The 22,691-nt window shown below is 42.1% G+C and overlaps 1 protein-coding gene across 3 annotated transcripts in view; it reads right to left on the minus strand.

Moving 5' to 3' along the window:
* Positions 1-12,139, minus strand: part of LOC126272800 (probable cytochrome P450 6a14) — a 179,031-nt gene extending 166,892 nt beyond the window's left edge. For all 3 annotated transcript variants that reach the window (XM_049975958.1, XM_049975959.1, XM_049975957.1), the window contains exons 1-6: positions 12,059-12,139; positions 9,160-9,425; positions 7,624-7,862; positions 5,339-5,601; positions 3,491-3,660; positions 2,207-2,425 (exon numbers count right to left, since the gene is read on the minus strand). In XM_049975958.1, coding sequence (XP_049831915.1) covers positions 2,207-2,425; positions 3,491-3,660; positions 5,339-5,601; positions 7,624-7,862; positions 9,160-9,379 — 1,111 coding nt within the window. In that variant the 5' untranslated portion in view covers positions 9,380-9,425; positions 12,059-12,139. The remainder of the gene's footprint in view (positions 1-2,206; positions 2,426-3,490; positions 3,661-5,338; positions 5,602-7,623; positions 7,863-9,159; positions 9,426-12,058) is intronic.
* Between the last annotated feature and the right edge of the window lie 10,552 nt (positions 12,140-22,691).

Genomic DNA, 22,691 nt, shown 5'->3' on the forward strand with positions numbered 1-22,691 from the left:
GGGAAGGATTGGGAAGGAAGTCGGCAGTGGCCCTTCAAAGGAACCATCCCAGCATTTGCCTAGAGCGATTTAGGAAAATCACAGAAAATCTAAATCAGGATGGCCGGACGGTGGATTGAACCACCCTCTTCCCGAATGCGAATCCAAATTACTAACCACTGCGCCCCCTCGCTCGGTGTCTTAGAGATATACGTCAACTGTTAACCAGTAAAACTGATTATATCGCTACACCTCATGAATGACTGCTCACAATTTTGCTCTTGTGTGTGGTATGGGTAAGAAAACTAGCAACGCATGCATCTGTCAAGTTGGAGGCAACGAATGGAGAGTTGCTGCGCAATAATTGAACATTTTAAGGAGAAGATGTCTATATATACAAAAAATATGAATTACATCAACGATTTTTGCTTCATCTGTTCCATTTGCTGAGTATTTTAAAAGGAAGTGCTCAGATATGTTTTGCACCACCAACATAGCAGCGAACATATGTGGACTGGTTCTCAATGCTTGCAGCGGATGAAAAGTAACCGTTATGAAAGTAAAAACAAAACAAACAAAAAATCAGAAATACTCCGAAATAAAGACTAAGCAAGAACCAAAATTGCCTGTTTGTAATTGTACATTTGTGTACACGTGTGAAATATAAATCTGCTCTTGGATAATATTCAATACCGTGGTCTTACATTCCACATATTCTAACACGTTGGATCACTGTTGAAATACAGTCTTCAACTCTTTGAGGGTGGTACTACTGTAATATATTGGTTGAGGCGAATTTCATTCACTATGCACTGCAATTATCAACGGTCGCCAAGCATACACAATGGGTTTCGTGTCATTCCATTCACTTAAATCCTGCCCTCTGCAAGAAGGTGTTTGCAAGATAGGCTTGATGGGTTAATGCATTATCTTCTTGAAAGAGGGACACAGCGCTGAAATATTAACTTTACAGCTGGACAAGAGATTGGAGAAACCCGTCTCAATACCGTACAGTCCTCATGTTACCCTTAATAGCCATGAGAAGCGTCTGGCTTACGCACGTTGTACCATCCCATAACACGACTGACTCACACCCCTGCTGATCTCGTAAGACTGTATGCTGAGATGTACATTTGTACCTGGCCACCTGCTCTTTCTTTTACATGAATCAACAGTCGTCAGGCAAATCCTACTCTCTCCATATATCGATCTTGTGATAACTGGCACAAAGGCAATTACTGTATATTATACATAGAAAGAACAACAGTATAAGCTGTGTTTACTGTTTTTGTTCAGACACAACCAGTTTCTGTGTACTGGAACAACTAATAAAACCAGTATGTGAAGGTAATACTTTTGTCCTTACTACATGTAACACTCCCACACCCATCTATGAGAAAAATATAGCACCATCTCATTCAGTGGGTTTCCTTGCTCACCTACTTCCTGTACCCACAATGCGGATGTTACTACTGTTTATCGTAAAGGACGCCTAGAAGCCAAACTAATTATGTGGAGATACTTGTGTCTCGTGTGAAGGCGACAAAGCCGTTCCAGTTTCCTTCATAATTCAGCGCACAACTCTGCTGTATTTTGTTCTGCGAACAAATGAGACGTAATTTGAAGTCAGCGATTGCCAGCTCATATAGTTCACCACTGGTGATCACCAAGAGGGAGATCTTCAACATTTATCGTTCGCCATCAGCGGATGGATATTCGGATGACGTCGCTGTAACGATCGGGAGTTTGGCGGGGTTGTTCCCGACCTGACCTGACATACCTCACGGCTATGAAACTGCACTTCGAACACTGACTATTTCAATGAACCTTCAAGGAACGTTGACAGACTTAACATTGTGTGCAAGCCGCTGGTGTCTTCACGAGAGGAGACACGGCACTCTCTACTGAACTGCTCTGAAAATGAAGGGTTATCGAGGCCGCACCGGCTTGACAAGTCTTTGCAATTCGTAGAAGAATTTCTAAATGTGTGGTGTTATAGAGTTACGAATAAAAAATCTAGCCTAAGATTCACGAGAGAGGAAGTCACGTAAGTTGTAAGTATGATATCTTTTCCACTGAGAAAAATTCAAACAAAATGTTACCTTCAACATCACACTTATCACTCATGCAACATCAAATGACTAAAATTTAATGAATACCCACACACTTTTGTATGAATCTAAAGAAAACTCGGATGCACTTGAAACTGTAAGAGTGGACGTGTTACCTGACAGCACTCTGTCGAGGTACTTCATCTTCGCGAGAGACTCGTACGAGATCTCGCCGCTCTCTGCCAGCACGGAGTCAATTTCCTTCAGCACCCGCTGCTGGATGTCGGGGTTGACCGCCAGCTCGTAAGCAGCGAAGCTCATCGTGGTCGACGACGTCTCGAAGCCGGCGATGTAGAACAGGAAGGCCTGCGCCGACACTTCGTTCTCCGACAGTTCTGCGAAGCGAAGAGATTGGCTTTTCTTAATACGGACAGTTCAGATTCTGCCCTCATTGCACAGGACAGTATCTCTTATTCCACGGATAGTTTCCAGTGACTATATGTGGTATATATATGGTTCGACAGTGAAACATTTGCCACGTCTAAGTACTGTTAATGGTACATATACCATCTGTGCCGTACGCTTGCCCCGTCTGTAGGAGGTTAGTTTGGGTCGCTAACGTATAATTTCAGATTTATTGAAGAATCACCAAATGACATTTTTTACATCAGCTTCATTCATAAATTTTATCCAGCCAATAGAAAATTAATAAATAATTAAGAATAAAAACAAGTCAAATTTCCATTACCGCCTGTACGAAATTCGTCGTCTGATGTGTGGATTCCCTATCCCACGGCTAACAAGACGGAGCACTACATATACAATATGAGGTTTTCGCCTCGTTCCTTTTTGTTCAAGGCGAAACTCTCTAAATATATCAGCTGTTGAGGCCAACACAAATGCACACAGTGATTTTTGTGAAATAGAGTAGGTCAGACTTATTTAACGTGGGTATTCCTAAATTTGTTTTAATGATTAAAGACAACCATCTCAGGTTTATTATTCTACATTTACTGTGTTACGAGTGGTTTCGTTCGTCGAACATCTTCAGGTCACATGAAACTGTCTCTAAGCGTAACAGCACACTCCAGTCGACCTGAACATTCAGTAAGATAGTGAATCATCCCATCGCTCTCGACTTCTGAGAGCGTGCTTTGTCGGCCATTCCACTACACGACGGTGTCTCCCAGGTTAATTAGATTTGGATATTATCGACGGAAATATGGGAACTTTAGTGCAAGCTCCAAGCAGTCTGCTTGAGATGTGGGGTTGGGCGATAATGGACCACGATGTATCTCCAATATTTTCTCGTCTCATTGATCCATTAGACAATGCGTTGCCTCCGTATCAGGGCGAAATGAGGTGCTACATGCTACGAATGCGTATGCTCTTACTGTAGTATTAGGGTATCAACAGACATATTTACTTGTTAATTAATAACCAAACAAGTCGGTACTTACTCCAGTCAGTGCCTCCTTGCTTCTCGCCTTCGACGAAACCCTTAGTGTGCAACTGGATGAACAGGTCCATGAAATCACTCCTTCTGATGGCATTTTCTAAGCGATCGTGGAGTGTCTCCTTCACCATGTTGTCGAAAAACTGAAGTGCATTGTTCCTGGGAGCTATGGAACTGAAACGTAAAAAGGAAAATTGTGGAATGCGTCACAAAGAAAGATTCTTGTATGGGTAACCTAGAACTGTTCATGTTACTAAATTTGAATCGAAAAAGTCGGGAAACGGCCTAAAGCTGGCAACAGCAAGATCATTTCTTTTACTTATTTAAGTCAGACAATTACTCCAATTTTATTTTTCATAGTTCTGTTTCTTTGTTTGCAGTTGTGCGTAAGGAAAAGTTTGCAATAGAACCGTGCTAGTGGGCTTCACGAGTCTAAAATTAAAAACGAGAACAGTGGAACAGAACACGTGTCTGCAACAATGACCAGATAAAGCAATGCGAGCAATCACACAAATAAAATCAAAATGCAGAAATTATCTGACTTGATCTGGCCTTAAACTATTAAGAATATACAATTTATCGCAAAGTCTTCCCTAACACTTGAAATACTCCCCTCAGTATGTACATCTTTCGTACGCATTGAATTTGGACAGTATTCAATATATAATGTTCGTGAAAATGACATCAAAATTTATTGTAGTTAAAACTGATATTCTGGAACACTGTACACGGATGGGTTAAGACCATAATTACCTTTCTTGGACTGGAGTGTATGTCGGTTGTATTTACATTGTTAGAGTATTTGGAAAATGTGCTGAATATGTATCGTACAGACGCAGTAGTGAATCAGGATAATAAATGAGCGGAGGAAACGAGATGTTTCGTATCGAGTTCGCGGATCGTAAAAATATATGGACAGATGTGTCGAAGGAGGGCAAGAGACATAGAAAGGTCTGGGGTAGGTTATGTGATAGAAAGGGCAAACAGATGCGAATTCCGAGAAGCAGTACAATGCGTCATAGAATTTGAAGGTAATGATGTAATACTGGGCAGAGATAACTAGTGTGAAGTTTATATAGAGCAATATGTGTGACTTTAACGCTTTAAAAATATGGACGAACTTCGGGTAATGCAGTCGCCACATTCGAGTGAGAATAAGCGTCGTACTGGATGTTAAGATGTAAGAGATATATATTATTTTGCACTTTGAGGTTGGTGCGAGAACTTTTTGAAAACAGCGCTCACTCCATAGGAGAATGAAAGATTTCTGGAAACAATCTCTACGCTGTCGAAAAGTCACTGCTCAGTGATGCCGTTTCTTCTGGGACGGTTAGTCCACCAAGGGATGCACCAGAGCTAAATTGTATGTGGAACCGGGAACGCTGGAGAGAGATACTGTCAGAATTCAAGCTGTTGAGGGGGTCGTGAGTAGTATCTGAATTCTAGCTCAGCAAGAATATTGTCTACGAAGGCAACAGTCTGAGGAATAGGAATTTTCAGTCAGGCACACAGTTTTAATGTCAGTATCTGGTAGACTCTATGGAGATGAAAGAGTAACGTGGTACGATCTACAGGTATTACGTAGGTGCTGGATGAGTTCGGTTACACACCTACACCTGACTGTTCCAAACTGCGGACAAGAATAACGTACAGACGAACAACACGGCATTCAAGAGGTGCTGAGCAAAGAACAGTTTGATTTCAAGGCACTAGAAAGGAGATTCTGATATGCAATTAGTCAACAAAAAATAATGTATAAAAATATATGAACACTTTCAGAGTACTTGTATAGTCCAGACTGTCAGTTTAAATGTGGAAACAGTTTCCTAATAAAAAAGAGTCAGTTACTCACTCGAGGTACCGCTTGAGTGGAGGCGTAAAGATTTCGGTGGCGATCTCCTTGAAGGGCCTGGCCCGAGGCTGGAAGAGGATGCGGCCCCACATCCTGAAGTCACAGTCCGGGTTTCTCTGGCAGTTGAGCTTGACGCCGAAGGCGAGGGTGGCGATCACCTCCGTGGTGTAGAGGGCGAACACCTCTCGGAACTGCAGCACCTTACCCTCCCGGGCGGCGTCTGCCAGCACCTCCACCATCTCGCTGCCGCACTCGTTCAGAGTCTGCGAAGGGAACGCAGCTTCGGGTGAGTCCTCCAGGTCAGACTCGACTCCTCACGCAGTCCCTATTTCGTCAGGTTAATAACCACAAATTCGCTATCTATCTGTCCCTTGACTTCTAAAAACCCTTGACTGTGTATGGCATTCTAATCTCATTCTCAGACTCTAAACCCAAACAGTTACATTTGATTACGTCAACTAGTTGCACCTACCTCGCACAACAATTCACCACATGTTACCAATAACAGCCCCCAACGAATTACATCTGTGCCCTACATTTCTATATATCTTTGGCACTACTGAAATGGTTAAATCACCACTGCTGTGTGCCAATGACACCACTCTTTATGACCCTCTGAACATCATAAAAATCCCACCAACACTGGATGAAGCAACTTACATCTTCGTGAAACACATTAGCATTTAAGATGAGCTCAACTAAAATCCAATAACCTACGGGAGAGGACACACCATGACGTCCACCCCTACATTTACATCAGCACTTACAGCTAACTAACAAGATAAAATATCTCCATAAACTGTCTTGAATTACCAGTCAACGTCCGTCCCCCATCATACAAACAATATTAATCTCAATGTAAACTAGAACAACTAATCATCCAAATGTGGGAATTGTATCCCTTCACCATCCTCCACACCTACAAAGCCTTCAAATCACCTATCCTCCTCTATAGAGCCACCTAGGTTTCTAATCCACCAAAACACCCCACTTCCAATGCCAGATGCACTCTATCTCGCTTTCAGCTCGTACTTATCCTCCTCTACAGAAATGGTGTATCAACTCATCAAATGACCTCCCATCCTCATCCATACTTATCGCCTGTGCTTACATTTTGTGCATCCAAGAAGACAATCCCACATGAATCGCATTACGATAACCCTCACCTCCTAATTGTCAATACTGGTAAAATTTTGCACACGTGTGTTCATCCACATATTGCACCGATGCTTAATGTGAGTCTCTTTCTTCTTACCTATACACAAATTCCTCTGTCTCACCACAACTTTTGCCTCATTGCACGTAAATCATCATTCCATTCACCATGGTCCAGAGGCACAGCACTCCTTACGGCCCCATGAAACCTGTCAACTTAAGCTCGCCTAATTTATTCTTTCCATTGCAATTCTTCTCAAATCAGTGAAGTGCAATACTTCCTTAAGTAACTTCATCATCTTAGAAACACAGCTGTTGAAGCCTGCAGTACTCCCTTTAATAACTTCATCATTTTAGAAACAGAGGTTAGACTATTGTAGATTTAATAGGGACAATGTAAAAACTAGTGTAATATTCTTAAAACAATAGAAATATTCCATTTTGTTTTTATTTTCATATTAAAATTCTTATTTCAAAATTTTATTGGTTGAAGAGCGTAATAGTAGCACAGTGGCAGTCACGCTCACCTCGCACAATAATCCACCACATGTAATCATAAACAACCTCTAACGAATTTCATCTATGCCCAGATTCGCCTAACCTGCATTCCAATATATAGCAAGAAAAATAACAATAAAAGAAAAATGTCCAACATAAGCACAATTTTAATCAGTGTCAATGGGACCTTAACTATCGAACTTCCATGATATGGCGGTAAGAGTCGGTTGTTACGGGCACAGAAGTCCCATGTTTGGCTGCCTAATCCTCCTTGTGTGCCAAAGTTTGACAATAGTTACCCTCAGTCACTTCATAATTGTTTTATTAAGTATCCAAAACAATTGTGGTTACCATTTGAAAAATTACTCGTCCTGGTTCACCAGTGTGAAAGTGTGTCTATAGATAGCAGGTACTAATAGAGAGTGCGTTATATCTCATTTTTAAAGCTCGCTGTCTCATACGTGACATTTTCACCTGTATTTATGTCCTCTCACAGGTAATCAGGTAATAAAAGTCATAGTTGTTCAGAATGGGACAAATACCCGATAATCTTACTATCATCCCACGTAGAAGCAAGAACAGAGTGACAGGGCTCGTTAAAATTTTCTGTAGTCATTGCAGCATTTGCTCACCTGGAACGTGTGCTTTAGCTTGCCACTGGTAAACAGTGGACTGAGTTTGTTGCGCAGACGGCGCCATCGATCGCCCTTCATGAAGAACAGCTGACCTTCCAGTATTGGGTCATCTAGAGGGACAGGTTCTCTGTCGGTGAAGAAGTCAAAGTCCTTGACCAATATTTGACGAATGAGATTTGGGTCGATGACCAGCAAGCGGGGCTCAAGTCCACGGTAATAGCCCACGTAGCGCTTATCTGAAAAAAAAGATCCAATTAGTCACTGTTAAATGTCCTGGTTAGAATTTACTCTGAGCATTCCAACTGCTGTATGACCTGTGTCTTTTAAAATGTAGCAACCAATTGTCTCAAGACCAAATGGTTGTCACGGTTCATTAAATGGAAAGAAAATAGTCATTTTACACTTAATGTTTACACAATCACATACGTTTTCTACTGTTAACTGGTATCGCATGCCGTTGACCATCATTGGAGCAACATCAGGATGTCAGAACGGTTCCCATGTGATCCTTATGGCGTCAGTTAAGCCCTATGTCAAAACTGAGACCTGTCTATGAATAAAATTGTCGTTCGTACAGTTTCAAATGGCACTGAAGGCCAATTTACGATTCAGTGGATAAAAATAACATTCACGGACCATCTCATACTGCCGCTTCTGTTCGTATGCAAATCGTTTTAATAAAGTGCACGTTACTCACGTTAGATTCTTTTGCGTGATGAAGAATGGTTTGAATATCACTGTCCTTTATGGCGCAAGGTAGTATTGGAGATAGTATGGTCTTACAACTTACTTCCTTGGGCAGTTGTAGGGCGACTTAATAGTTTTATGCCGACTGCAAATCACGTTGCTACTTGATATTTCGCATACATACAAATCATGCCAAAGGTCAAAGAAACAGTAACCGACAGACAAAATTCTATGAACGACTGAGGTTTGAACCGCAGAGGCAAATACAAATTATGTAAACTTACTGATTTCGACGTCTAGAGATTTGGCAATTGATCTTTTCATAAAAACGTAGCTGATTTAAATGTGATGCTGCAGTCGACAGCTTTTCGCAGATACGATGATTTCTTGTCTGTGATTTGTCTGCAACTCGTGGTGTAGTGGCTACCGTTGCTGCCTCGGGATCACGGGGTCCCAGGTTCGATTCCCTGCCGGTTTGGGGATTTTTCTTTGTCCGGGGAGAGGGTGTTTGGGGGTTGTTCTCATCATTCGTGACAGTGGCTAGATTGGTTCAAATGGCTCTGAGCACTATGGGACTTAACATCTGAGGTCATCAGTCCCCTAGAACTTAGAATTTCTTAAACCTAACTAACCTAAGGACATCACACATATCCATGCCCGAGGCAGGATTCGAACCTGCGACCGCAGCAATCGCGCGGTTCCGGACTGAAGCGTCTAGAACCGCTCGTCCACCGCTTAGTGGCTAGATTAGATTGTGTAAATATTGAGACTTTGTACGGGCGCTGATTACCGCGCAGTTGAGAGCACCACACACCAAACATCATCATCATCATCATGTTTACATACCTCTGAACCGACGATAGAGTTCGTCGAGGTCCTCAGAGAGCATTTGTTTCTGCAAGATGGACTTGTAACAGTTTCCAAACGGCGTCCAGGGTCGCGACTGTGGGGCGCCCTTCTCTGTCCAGTAGCTGAAGTGCCGGAAGTAGCACACCCAGAGCACCAGCGCGGCGGCGATCACCACGAGGGCCAGCTCGTCCATCCACGAGTCCAGCTGCACCACCATGGTGAGGGTCTGGTGTAGGCTGCGGTTATCAAGACGATCCTGAACTCTGCGAATGGTAAACAGATGCTACTGTAAAACCGAAGTAGATCAGCTGAACTGATGGTGTGGTCTATGAAATAAACTACTTCTGTTCAGCACTAAATGACTGCACTCTATGCTCGTTACTAAATATGTTATCAGTGGAGGATACACAATGAGGATATAGTGAAATGTTTCATCCAACAGCAGATTCACAGATATAGCTTATATCAATGTATAAAATTTAGTTTTAGTTGTGTTTATCCAAATTCAAATGGCTCCAAGCAGTATGGGACTTAACAGCTGACGTCGTCAGTGCCCTAAACTTAGAACTACTTAAGCCTAACTAACCTAAGGACATCACACACATCCATGCCCGAGGCCGGATTCGAACCAGCGACCGAAGCAGCAGCGCGGTTCCGGACTGAAAACTGTGTTCATCAATAATAATATTATGAGTCAGGTGCCAGCCTGATCTGCGAAATAGTTTTATTTATATGACTTCTGTAATTTCCCATTGTCATAATGTCTGCCTTTCATTCAAATGAATAGGTTGGACGTATTATCACAAACGTAAAGACGAGCATAAGGAGTAGCTGGCTATAGTAAAATCGTCGTTAGAAGATCCTTGCCAACGAGCAGCATTGTTGCCAGCTCTCAGCTGCGAAGTGCTAATGGATCAAATGACTCTGAGCATTATGGGACTTAACATCTATGGTCATCAGTCCCCTAGAACTTAGAACTACTTAAACCTAACTAACCTAAGGACACCACACACATCCATGCCCGAGGCAGGATTCGAACCTGCGACGGAGCGGTCACGCGGTTCCAGACTGAAGCGCCTAGAACCGCACGGCCACACCGGCCGGCCCACAGATAAACATCGTTGAGTTTTCGTCGGACTTTGTTCCATGCTTCCCTTCAGTCGAGCAATATTTTCTGGTTATCTAACTCTTTTCTAGAGTTACGACTTTTATTCGCTGCAGAGCCCATTTCAAATCATTTTGCCAACGTTGTTTTACCTTGGGCACAATTTTGTATTTCATTCAACAGGTCACTAAATACATCGGCTCATCTCATTCACTCAAACGTAATGATACAGCGAAGTATTCAGCACAGAGCATGAGGGACATGGGCAGGCGCAGACATATGACGGCAACCGATCATTGCGAAATTACATTTCCGCCTAATAGGACTAGAATAAAAAATATTGTTGATATTGTCCAAATTATAATGTCTGACGTTTTGAAAATAATTACAATTGGAAGAATTAGTGCAATTTCTACATCAAAGATTAAAAAAAATTACTGCGATTAGGAAGAATCGTAGGGAGAATGGTATTCGTTCTGGTCTTTTTGGATCGAACCCACATTCAAATGGGGATCTTTTTTCTCGATCATTGATTAATTTCTTTGATAATGTTGTTGCACTAGCAAGAGGCAGTCCTGTGGCACTCTATCTGAGTTAGTTTCATTTTGTCTAATCTATATACGCAATTATATACAGGCTGTAACAGACATAATGATAATGAGGTTTCATACTCCGGCAGACCCGCACCGGCGACTAGGCAAGGTCGTAGCGGAGGTGGTTTGCCATTGCCTTTCTTCGGCCAACACAATAACACCCAGTCATCTCGAGACAGGAAAAATCCCTAACCCCACCGGGAATCGAAACCAGGACCCCGTGCGCAGGAAGCGTAAACGCTATCGCAAGACCGCGAGCTGTGGATAACAGTCATAAGTGCAAATATTTCTATTGGTGACTGAGAAAGGTGTATTGAACAACATTACATCAGTATTAACACATTTGCAGACTAATAATTGTAGCTACTACAAGTCGCATGTTTTCAGGTTAGTTAAAACCTCCAAATAAATATGGCAAGAGCGAAGCATAAATGCTTATTTGCACCTGGGCATCAGGTCAGGTGTTGAAGTGTGGACGCATTGACCCAAAACGGTTACTCTATAAGGATAGGCGTAATCTGCTTAGTGGTTCTGTTATGGCCATGCAGAAAACATCAGTGACATGTTTATGGTAAGACTGTTCGCCAGAGAAGAAACAACGAACACCGATTCCGCAAGAGGCATAAAGTGACACCATTTCTGATCGTACATTAGTGATAGATGGTGAATCCAGCTTACTAGTTGTTGGCTAACCGGGTTCTGTACTTCCTGTAGGTAGCAGAGATAAAGATCCACGCGAAATCATTTTATTTACGTCAGTGAAAAATTACGTTGAAAACTATCGCGTCAAGTCACTCGACGTAATAGCACTCAGATTTTCTGTCAATTAATGTGCCAGGCCTTTTGAATAAATGTAAAGTGAAATGGATGGTTAATGACCTAAACGCTGGTGCCACGCAGAAGATTAATGAGATCGAAAAAAATTGTTAAGTAGAAATAAGAATGATTTTCTTTAGAATATCTGAGGAGACGCAGACGCATGTGTCAAATTACACAGGTAGTCAAACACAAACATACTGCGCTAGAGAAGGAATTGTACAAGAGTTATGGGCTCACCATGAAATGATCTCTAGCCTTCCAAACTGCTTTACTGTATCAGGGACACATACGAGGCTCGCATTCTTTCCACCATACGCAAGCCTAGTGTATAACCTTAAGACAGCGTTTTGCTGTGAACTTGTGTTGGACAGACACTTACCGCGTGCAGTACTGAGATATCTTCGCGTGGTTGGCTTAGGCAGCTTGGTGTGGTAGCCTGCTCTGACTGGCGTACCGACAGAGCGTCCGTGTTTATACAAAGTCGGCGTGATCAGATAACGAGATAAACGACAGAGAGATGGTGCAAACAAACAGGAAGCCGGTAATCAAGTAAGTTCACAATCTCACACTTTCCTAGCATTTATCACCAAGTTAGGGATCCAATGTTTTACTTGATACGGCAGTTTTTTTGTACTTAACTTCATGGCCGGAAGCCCGTCATGTTGCCACACACTTCAGTTATCGTATCGTAGGGAAGTCGTGTGAGTCAGCTGTCTGTAAGTCGTGTGAACTGTGTTTTGTGTGGATCCTATTTTAACCATTTGTGCATCGTACAGGACATTTTAATATTTACTCTCCTGAATATAAGTTTGATGGCTTCAATTACAAAATAGTCACGTTTGAATTCCACAGAGTGAAATAGAATGACGTGCGATAGAAGAATGCTGTGTGAAGGGGCGTGGCAGTGCACTTTGGCACACTTAAGACCAAATAACATGTCTTGCACTTCCTCGAACACATAAGTTTTATATATCAACCCCTGCAGAAAGATGTGTACTACAAAATGAACATATTTTTTGCCCCGGTTCGGATATATCGTAGATCCGGGGCTGGTCCTCCTCTACAGTTTTTACTCTCTGCGGTTCCCTCTAGCACAGTGTAATTTATTCCCCGATGTCTTAATAAATGTCTATCATCCTGTCCCTCCTTCTTTTCAGTGTTTCCCATATATTCCTTTCCTCGATGATTCGGCGAAAAACCTCATTCCCTTATCTTATCAGTCCACCTAATTTTCAACGTTCTTCTGTAGCACCACATCTCAAATGCTTTTATTCTCTTCTGTTCTGGTTTTCCCATAGTTAATGTCTCACTGCCATACAATTCTGTGCTTCAAACGTACATTCTCAGAAATTTCATCCTCAAACGAAGACCTATGTTTCATACTAGTAGACTTCTGTTGGCCAGGAATGCTCTTTTTGCCGGTGCTACTCTGCGTTTTATGTTCTCCTTGCTCCGCCCATCACGGATTATTTTTCTGCCTATGTAGCAGAATTCCTTATCTTCATCTATTTCATGGTCACAAATTATGATGTTAAGTTCCTCACCGTTCTCATTTGTGCTACTTCTAATTACTTTCGTCTCTCTTCGATTTACTCTCAATCCAAAGGCTGAACTCATTAGACTGTTCATTCCATTCAACACATCTTGCACTACTTCTTCAGAACAAGGGCCTATGTATAGCTTACTCCAGTCGGTGTGCCATATAAATTTCGCGCAAGTTCATAGAATGACGATAATACCTTGTAGTAAGTATTTCAGAATCGACTGTATTCCTTATTAACACAGTAGTAACATCTGCAGAATTTTCAGATAAGAGCACATGTTTTCATCCACAAGAAAACATATAAATGAAAACGATACCAAAATTTGACAATTTTGACAAAAAGTTAGTGCACAGAACTGTATTTTGATACTACTACAGGAGAGAGTAACCGACGGCTAGAAACATACATAGTGATCTCGGTGAAAGAAATAATAATTCTGGCTTGGAGATCTCCGTTCTTTGCCTTCTCCGCTCACTTTGTTCTTGACTCAGAAATTGTTAATGGAATGCAGAGACATTGCTGTAGAAAGACTGAGTGCTGAGGACAATAGACTTGTACCACACTTCGATAAAACTTGTGTTTCACTAAACCACAGGAAAAATATATTTTGCTCAACTTCATCAGAAACATTGGCCTGAAAGTACCTACAGTTGCTGCTGCGTAGCGTATGTTGGTGATTTGGGTGGGTGCAGTGACGAAGGGTCAGTAACAGCAAATAAAAAAAAGTTCCGGAGACTGGGAATATTCTCTGTCGTATCAAGGCGAGCCGTTGGAACTAAAATTCTTGCGGTTGGATGCAAGTACGCACGCCGTGCCGAGCAAACTGCCTCTCGTAAATCAAATGTGTTCACAGGTAACACGATACAGTAATGATGTCTCAGATGTCACCAAAATTAATTTCATCGTTTTCTTAACAACTTTCTAGCAGGAAGTTTCTATAAGGTCCAACAGAACGCAAATTTATCAGCGATGACCTGTTTCCTTACACAGGCGGAACAGTGTCACATCTCTTACATTATTTTTATCTTGGAATACTTCTATGTTTTCACGATAAAATATGTGTCACATGCATCTACAAATTTTAAGAATGTTCATTTATTATTATTCATTCCAAATATGTCAGCGGTTCTGTCAATACTTTGTACCAAAAAAAGTTTTTTTTCTTCATAATTTCTTGTGACGGTAGCTTTTATTTTTATTTATTTATTTATTTATTCCATAGCAGCTGGCAAGCCTTTTCTTTTGTTAAGTACCACACCACATGCTAGACTAAAAATAAGGATGTCTAATACTGTTTCTGGAATTTCTACTAACATTTGAAATTATCGCTAATTGGCAGTGCTGTAGAACGGTGAGATGACATTGAGGTGTCTGTTTTCGTGACGGCGGCTGTAGCATATGAAGAACGTTCGGACTAAAAGACAGCGTGTTTCAAGATTAATACACACTGCCTGGGGAATTACACATTTATCTGTGAAATTTTCGAGATTATTTGGTGCCTACCGGAAAACACTGTCGGTAATTGTAAAAGAATTTGAATATCACCTCGAAAAATAGGAAGCTGCGTCTATGAAACCTGATCCTTCTCTACTCTGAACTATACTTGAGCGAGGTGACGCAGTGGTTAGCACACTGAACTCGCAATCGGGGGGAGGGGGGGGGGGGGCGGGGGGAACGGTTCAAATCTGCGTCTGGCCATCCTGATTTATGTTTTCTGTGATTTCCCCAAATCGCTTCAGACAAATGCCGGAATGGTTCCGTTGAAAGGGGACGGTTAATTTCCTTCCCCATCGTTCCCTAATATGGGCTTGTGCTATGTCTCTAATGATCTCTTTGTCGACAGAACTTTAAACACATAATCTCTTCCTCCTGCCATCACGTATTAGTTCTGTCTGAGGATTTCGCCTGATTTGATGCAGCCCACATAACGTAACTGTCATGCATTTCCTACTTCATGGTGGTTCTCGGCCGCACACTGCAAGGGCAATGAGGAATCTCGTGCAGCGTTTTCAGGGGGAATGTTCGATCACCCGCCTTACAAACCAGACTTAGCGCCCTCTGATTTTTATCTCTGCAATGACGAACCACTGGTTGTGAAGACACCGAGCTGCAGACCAGAACTGTCGGAAAGCACATGCGCCGCGCATTGTGGTCGGTGCCAGTCACGGATTGCTCGGCCCCTCCCGCCGGACGTTCGAGTCCATCCTAGGGGATGGGAGTGTATGTTGTTCTTAGCGTAAGTTAGTTTAAGCTTGTTTAACTCTAGGGGCCCATGACGTCAGCAGTTTGATCCCTTAGGAATTCACACATACATTTTTGTGTCAAGCAGTACACCATTACCCTAAACTGCATAGCTAGCACAGAAGACAGCATCACTAATACTTCATCTATATTATCGTTCTCAAGCCCTCATTACATTAATTGACTTTTTTTAAAAATATCGTGGAATATCTAAGTCAAAACTACGCGATCAGGTAAAATGTTAGATACGGGTCAAAGAAGGAAACCAGCATTTGTTTATAACGTATAGCAATTCATACAAGATATCCCGTTAAGACATACGCTCATTTTAAATAAAAATACAAGAATTAACACATTTGGGTGTACTACATGTGTCTGAGTATTTTGTTCCAACAAACGACGGTAAATCATTACGAAGAGCTCTGTACAGTGTAAAAGGAGTTTTTCCACAATGAAAATTAGAAAATCTGAGGGCTAAATTTTTCTTTTTACGATTAAGGTTGAAGACTACTGAAAATGGAACATGTGCAATAGAGTATACGAGTATACAATTAAGGACGTGTCTAAGGAGAGAAAAAAGTTTTATTGTATTACGGTCACTCAGTGAATACTACAGTTTCTACAGAATCATTCCATGCAATTAATTACATACCCCGTAAGTCACTGTCTTTACTATGCGGTGCTGGCTGTATTTTTAAGTTTGGTAGCGTGGATTGGTCTGCTGATCTTAGTCTGCATTTCTGGCTGAAAATAGGAAAAAATGTGACAGGAATACCATTAATCACTGATTCATATTGATCCTGTAACACATATATTGATGAAGGTGCCGTAATCCATAAGAGCAATGGCCACATTGTAGTTACTTAAAGTAGGAGGAATTTCTACCCAGAAACAAGTAACACAATTTCTTGAACCTAACGAAACGGAAACAGGCAGAACAGTATGGCCTTACGGAGACAATATTTAGCCGTACCTCACATATTTATTAATCTATCGCCTGATTCATCTGAAAATGACGTAGGGGACTTTAATAGTTACTATTACTTGAATGAATTACGTAACAGGCAATTTTCTGAAATGTTGTTGTTTCTTGCCAAATGAAGACCTGACAGTAATTTAGCATACAAAATTACCAGCATGGGGGGGGGGGGGGGGGGGAGGAGAGAGGTGGAGGGGGCGGGGCTGTGTGGAAAATAAGGGAAAGGATTGTATAGGTTTGTGCGTAATACAACAAGCTGCTACAGAGGTAAGCGTTGTTGATGGCCAAGAACAAGCGAGAAAGTTGCCATTACTCATTCACAAAGATTCGCGGGACTGATAAAAGTTAATCGTTTTGTACGAGAGACGAGCAGAGCGAGAGAAAAATGGGTATCAGTTGCCCTTACTGAAACAAGAGAATGAACATACTGTTCAACCCAAAACAGGACGGTGTAAAGATTTTATTTTGCGACACACGCGACAAAGATTTCAGGAATTCGGAAAGATTTTGTTACAAAGACTAGTGACAATGAACAAGCTCTGAACTAGCAGTACGCCAGCAAGCAACTGCATTGCACCTCACCGTTGCTGCCACGTGATAGAGCTGCACAGCGTGTCCCTTCGGGCCCCAACATCCAAATGGTTCAAATGGCTCTGAGCACTACGGGATTTAACTTCTGAGGTCATCAGTCCCCTAGAACTTAGAACTACTTAAACCTAACTAACCTAAGGACATCACACACATCCATGCCCAAGGCAGGATTCGAACCTGCGACCGTAGTGGTCGCGCGGTTGCAGACTGAAGCGCCTAGAACCGCTCGGTCACACCGGACGGCGCCCAACATCTGCAACGCGTGCAGATTGTAGTTTGTTCCATCCTCAACTGCGTACCGTTCGCTCCCGAACACCCCTGAGAGGACACACTTCTTGCCACATCTCGTCCAATTCCAGGCGCACCACAACTCCCCAAAAGGGTCGCCTCAAAAGCGTGCCGTATGAATCTCTCGTTCGATCATTTTTCTAGAAATAAATCGAAGCTTCTACCGCGAACTCCCAACAACCGAATGGAAATACTCGTCCAAGAATTCGGCGGGAAATAGCGTTCCACCTACGCGTTCCAAGTCACGTACGCCGAAACAGAGAGGACTGGTGTCCTCTGCCATCATTTCTCTCTTTGTTCTTCGATTCCCTCCCCTCCTCCTCCCCTCCCCCCCCCCCCTTGCTACCCTCCTGTGCATTCCAACGGGTCAGCCCTCCGTTTCTAAGCTCCGAGAGAGCAGAAAATTCGCCTTAGCCCACAGCGAAACTAACAGAATAGATTTCATACAAGATAGGGAGTGTTCATGAGATAGAGGCTGCTGATCGTGAAGGGAAAGTTAGGTTTAAATATAACACATACCCCACATATCACGTCCCATAGGCATTGGTCCGAGAAGGAAATAGTAAAGATGGCATACAAAAATGATAAAATATCATACCTAGTTGATAGGATATATTCTAATGAAAGATGTACTCAGATAAACGTATGTCTTTCAGTGCTAAAACCATAGATTACAAATTTTGCACGTTTTCTGTCTGATTCATTGTAATATAGTGCAGGCCATTAAACTCGCAACATCAGGGACGATAGCGTAACGATATCTTACTTATTGTGCGTATTCAGTACAACAGGAAAAATACATGATTAAATCTGAAGGTGATTTCGGGCTATATCAGATGCGAAATTTTGTACTCACATCTGCCAACTTTGGCAGAAACTATTACTCCAACCCGGAAAAAATTTAGGACGTATGCAAATGTCACCCTTAACAAGAAAATACCTGTGTATACGCTGACGGAGTGCGTATAGTGATAGGTGTGGACGCGTTCGCCGCCATGTTACGTCCTGAATACCGTCAGGCCCATTCCGTGGAGTTCGTCTGAATGCAAACTCGACAGTTTTTTCTTGGAAGCTATGCATCCAATCTGTGTCGGGTAGAAGGTGATTTGGGGGCACGAATAAGGGCGCACAAAACTGGGAACGTTGCAGTTACATCTGTTAGTGGATATTAATCCAGTGTATGTCCACCATTAGCCTTTATGAGGGCTTCAACTACGCGGGTGAAACTTTCAGTGAGGTGTGTAAAAGTCTGTGGAGGAATGACAGCACTACCTGGCAGAAAATCCAAAGAGATTCTGGTCGTATGTGAAGTACGCTGGCGACAAGACACAATCAATGCCTTCTCTGCGCGATAGCAATGGGGATACTATCGAAGACGGTGCTGCCAAAGCAGAGTTACTAAAAACAGCCTTCCGAAATCTCTTCACAAAGGATAACTAAATAAATATTCCAGAATTCTAATCAAGAACAGCTTCCAGTATGATTAACGTAGAAGTAAATATCTTCGTAGTAATGAAGCAACTTAAATCACTTAATAAAGCAAGTCTTTTGGTCCAGACCGTATACCAATTACGTTTTTTTTCAGAGTATGCTGATGCAATAGCTCCATAGTTTTACGTTCTTTTCAGAGTATGCTGATGCAATAGCTCCTTACTTAACAATCATGTACAACCGTTCGCTCGAAGAAATATGGGTACCCAAAGACTGGAAAGTTGCACAGGTCACACCAACATTCAAGAAAGGTAGTAGGACTAATGCACTAAATTACGGGCCCATATCATTAACGTCGATAGGCAGCAGGATTTTGGAACAGTTGTTGTGTTCAAACATTATGAATTACCTCAAAGAAAACAATCTATCGAGACACAGTCATCATGGATTTAGAAAACATCATTCTTGTGAAACACAACTAGCTCTTTACTCGCATGAATTGTTGAGTGCTATTGACAAGGGATTTAATATTGATTCCACATTTCTGGATTTCCGAAAGGCTTTTGACACTGTACCACACAAACGGCTCGTAGTGAAATTGCTTTCTTATGGAATATCGTCTCAGTTATGTGAGTGGATTTGTGATTTCCTGTCAGAGGTCACAGTTCATAGTAATTGACGGAAAGTCATCGAGTAAAACAGAAGTGATTTATGGCGTTCCCCAAGGTAGTGTAGTAGGCCTTTTGCTGTTCCTTACCTATATTAACGATTTTGGAGACAATCTGAGCAGCCGTCTTGGGTTGCTTGCAGATGACGCTGTCGTTTATCGACTAATAAAGTCATCAGAAGATCAAAACAAACTGCAAAACGATTTAAAAAAGATATCTAAATGTTGCGAGAAGTGGCAGTTGACACCAAATAACGAAAAGTGTGAGGTCATCCACATGAGTGCTAAAAGGAACTCGTTAAATTTCGGTTGCACGATAAATCAGTCTAATTTAAAAACCGTAAATTCAACTAAATATATAGGTATTACAATTACGAACATCTTAAATAGGAAGGAACACATAGAAAATGTTGCGGGGAAGGCTAACCAAGGACTGCTTTTCATTGGTAGGACACTTAGAAAATGTAACAGACCTACTAAGGAGACTGCCTACTCTACGCTTGTCCGTCCTCTTTTAGAATACTGCTGCGCGATGTGGGATCCTTACCAGATTGGACTGACAGAGTACATCGAAGAAAGTTCAAAGAAGGACAGCGTGTTTTGTAGTATCGCGAAATAGGGGAGTGTGTGTCGCTGAAACGATACAGGATTTGGGGTGGACATAATTAAAACAAAGGCATTTTTCGTTGCGGCGGATTCTTCTCACGAAATTCCAATCAGCAACTTTCTTCTCCGAATGCGAAAATATTTCGTTGACACCGACCTCTATAGGGAGAAACAATCACCATGTTAAAAAAACTAAGCGAAATCAGAGCTCGTACAGAATGATTTAGGTATTCGTTTTTTCCGCGCGCTATACGAGATTAGAATAACAGACAATTGGGAAGGCGGTTCGATGAACCGTCTGCCAGGCTCTTAAATGTGATTTGAAGAGTATCCATGTAGACGTAGATGTAGATGTAAGATCGACGGCAGGTAACTTTCTCCTGGCGTCCAATAATGAGCAGCCTTGTGAGGTAGCTTTTTACACCTTCTCAAGCGTCGCTTAGGACTGACTACGGGAAGGTATGGGATATTAGGAGTAGCTCGGCCATTGTACCATGTTCGCTTTAAGTCCGTACGCACGGTCATTGTGGTTGCGGGACAGCTGGAAGCACTTTCGGACTCACGAGTGATTCCTGCCGCTGGTTTCGTGTGACTTTTACAACCGTTCTCTACAACGCTCGTCGCTCCCTGCTCGTCGGTGCTTGACGTCTGTGTGGCCTTGGTTTTGCTGTGATAGTTCCTTCGCGTTCCCACTTCACAGCCACATCCGAACAGTCGACTCTGTCAGCTTTTGAAAGGTTGAAATGCCCCTAAAGGCTTTGTCGGGTGACGCCCGATGACTAGTCCACGTTCGGCGGCACTGAGCTCTCCCAGCCGGTCCATTCTACTGTTCCCACTTCTCAAACTGTCAACACAATACTCGCCGCAACCTTTTATATTGGCGAGTCGGCCTCTCGTGACACTTAAAAGGGAACCTCCCCATCGCACCCCCCTCAGATTTAATTATAAGTTGGCACAGTGGATAGGCCTTGAAAAACTGAACACAGGTCAGTCTAGAAAACAGGAAGAAGTTGTGTGGAACTATGAAAAAATTAAGCAAAATATACACTGAGTAGTCCATGCGTAAGATAGGCAACATCAAGGATAGTATGCGCTCAGGAGCTCCGTGGTCCTGTGGGTAGCGTGAGTAGCTGCGGAAGGAGAGGTTCTTGGTTCAAGTCTTCTCTAGAGTGAAAAGTTTATTTTCGCAAAGTTGTGATCTGTCCGTTCGTTCAGTGACGTCTCTGTCTACTGTAATTAGTTTAGTGTCTGCGTTTTGCGACCGCGCCGCAAAACCGTGCGATTAGTAGACGAAAGGACGTGCCTCTCCAAAGGGAACCGAAAACATTTGATCGCAAGGTCATAGGTCAACCGATTACTCCACAGGAAAACACGTGTCATATAATCTATACGAGACTGGTGACGGCATGTTCGTCACATGACAGGAATATGTTGTCGACCCACCTAACTTGTACACTTGGCGAATGGGTAAAAAGTTTCTTCTCATTGCCCGATCTCGGTTTTGTTATGGATGTGATAATCACTCCCAAAAAAGTGATGAAAACATAAGAGATTGTCACATAAACTGCAACAAATGAATGCAACAGTTTCACAGTCGCACAGTTTTCCCTGTGCTCTGTCAAAACATCTGTTTTTAACGTTTTCAAATTTTTCCGTGTGTAGACCGTCAAATCCTGCATTTGTCCAAGCAAATCTGAACATGTCCTGGAATTTTGGAGAGCGAAGTTGATTATGTGTGTGTGCCTGAACTTTGATAATTGTCTGGAAAATAAAAAATTAAACTTTTCACTCAGGGAAGACTTGTACCAAGGACCTCTCGTTCCGCAGCTGCTCATGCTAACCACGGGACCACGGGGCTCCTGTGCTCATGTTCTCCTTGATGTTGCCTATGTTGCCCATGGACTACTCAGTTTGTATACTTTGCTTATTTTTTCATAGTTCCACAACTTCTTCCTGTTTTCTCGATTGATCTGTGTTCAGTTTTTCAAGGCCTATTCACTGTGCCAACTTATAACTAAATCTGCGAGGGGTGCGATGGGGAGGTTCCCTTGTTAGTGGCCAGTTCTGTTTTACATACGAGTGTTCGCATACTTTTCTTCAGGGAGAGTACATTACCTGTTGAAAATTGGAGGAAACGAATGTACCTTCAAAATTTCAAATGAGAACATGGGGGAAATTTTGTACCGTTGAAAAGAGCTCTCAAATCTGAATATTTTTGTCTAAAAACTTTCTCTGTATTTTGCACCGTTTCCGTGATAGAATCACAATTACTGTCTGGAGCTAACGATTTGAAAATGCGTAACAAAGTGTAGAATAATTAATGTACATTTTAATGTTGTAATGAGGAGACTTTTTTTACCTATACTTTTAACTTCAAATAAATTGAACTGCAGTGTCAAGGCTTATAACAAATTACTGGAGAATATCGTTTCCTTTTCTTTTTTTCTTTTGGTTTCACTTTACGGTAACAGGTGTTCAAAATTATTGTTGACGCCTTGTTCTAAGAACTTTGGGTATCCATAAGTATCCATGTATCTTCGAGTGAAATTTGTGTTTAATATCCTAGTACGATACTATTGATATGTAATGCCTTTTCTGTGTCTTCAAACGAAATAAACGAGTACAGTCAAACTTGATTGTAATGAGGGTTAAACAACATTAGCAA

The sequence above is a fragment of the Schistocerca gregaria genome, chromosome 5 (assembly GCF_023897955.1).
Source record: "Schistocerca gregaria isolate iqSchGreg1 chromosome 5, iqSchGreg1.2, whole genome shotgun sequence".
Classification (NCBI taxonomy): Eukaryota; Metazoa; Arthropoda; class Insecta; order Orthoptera; family Acrididae; genus Schistocerca; species Schistocerca gregaria.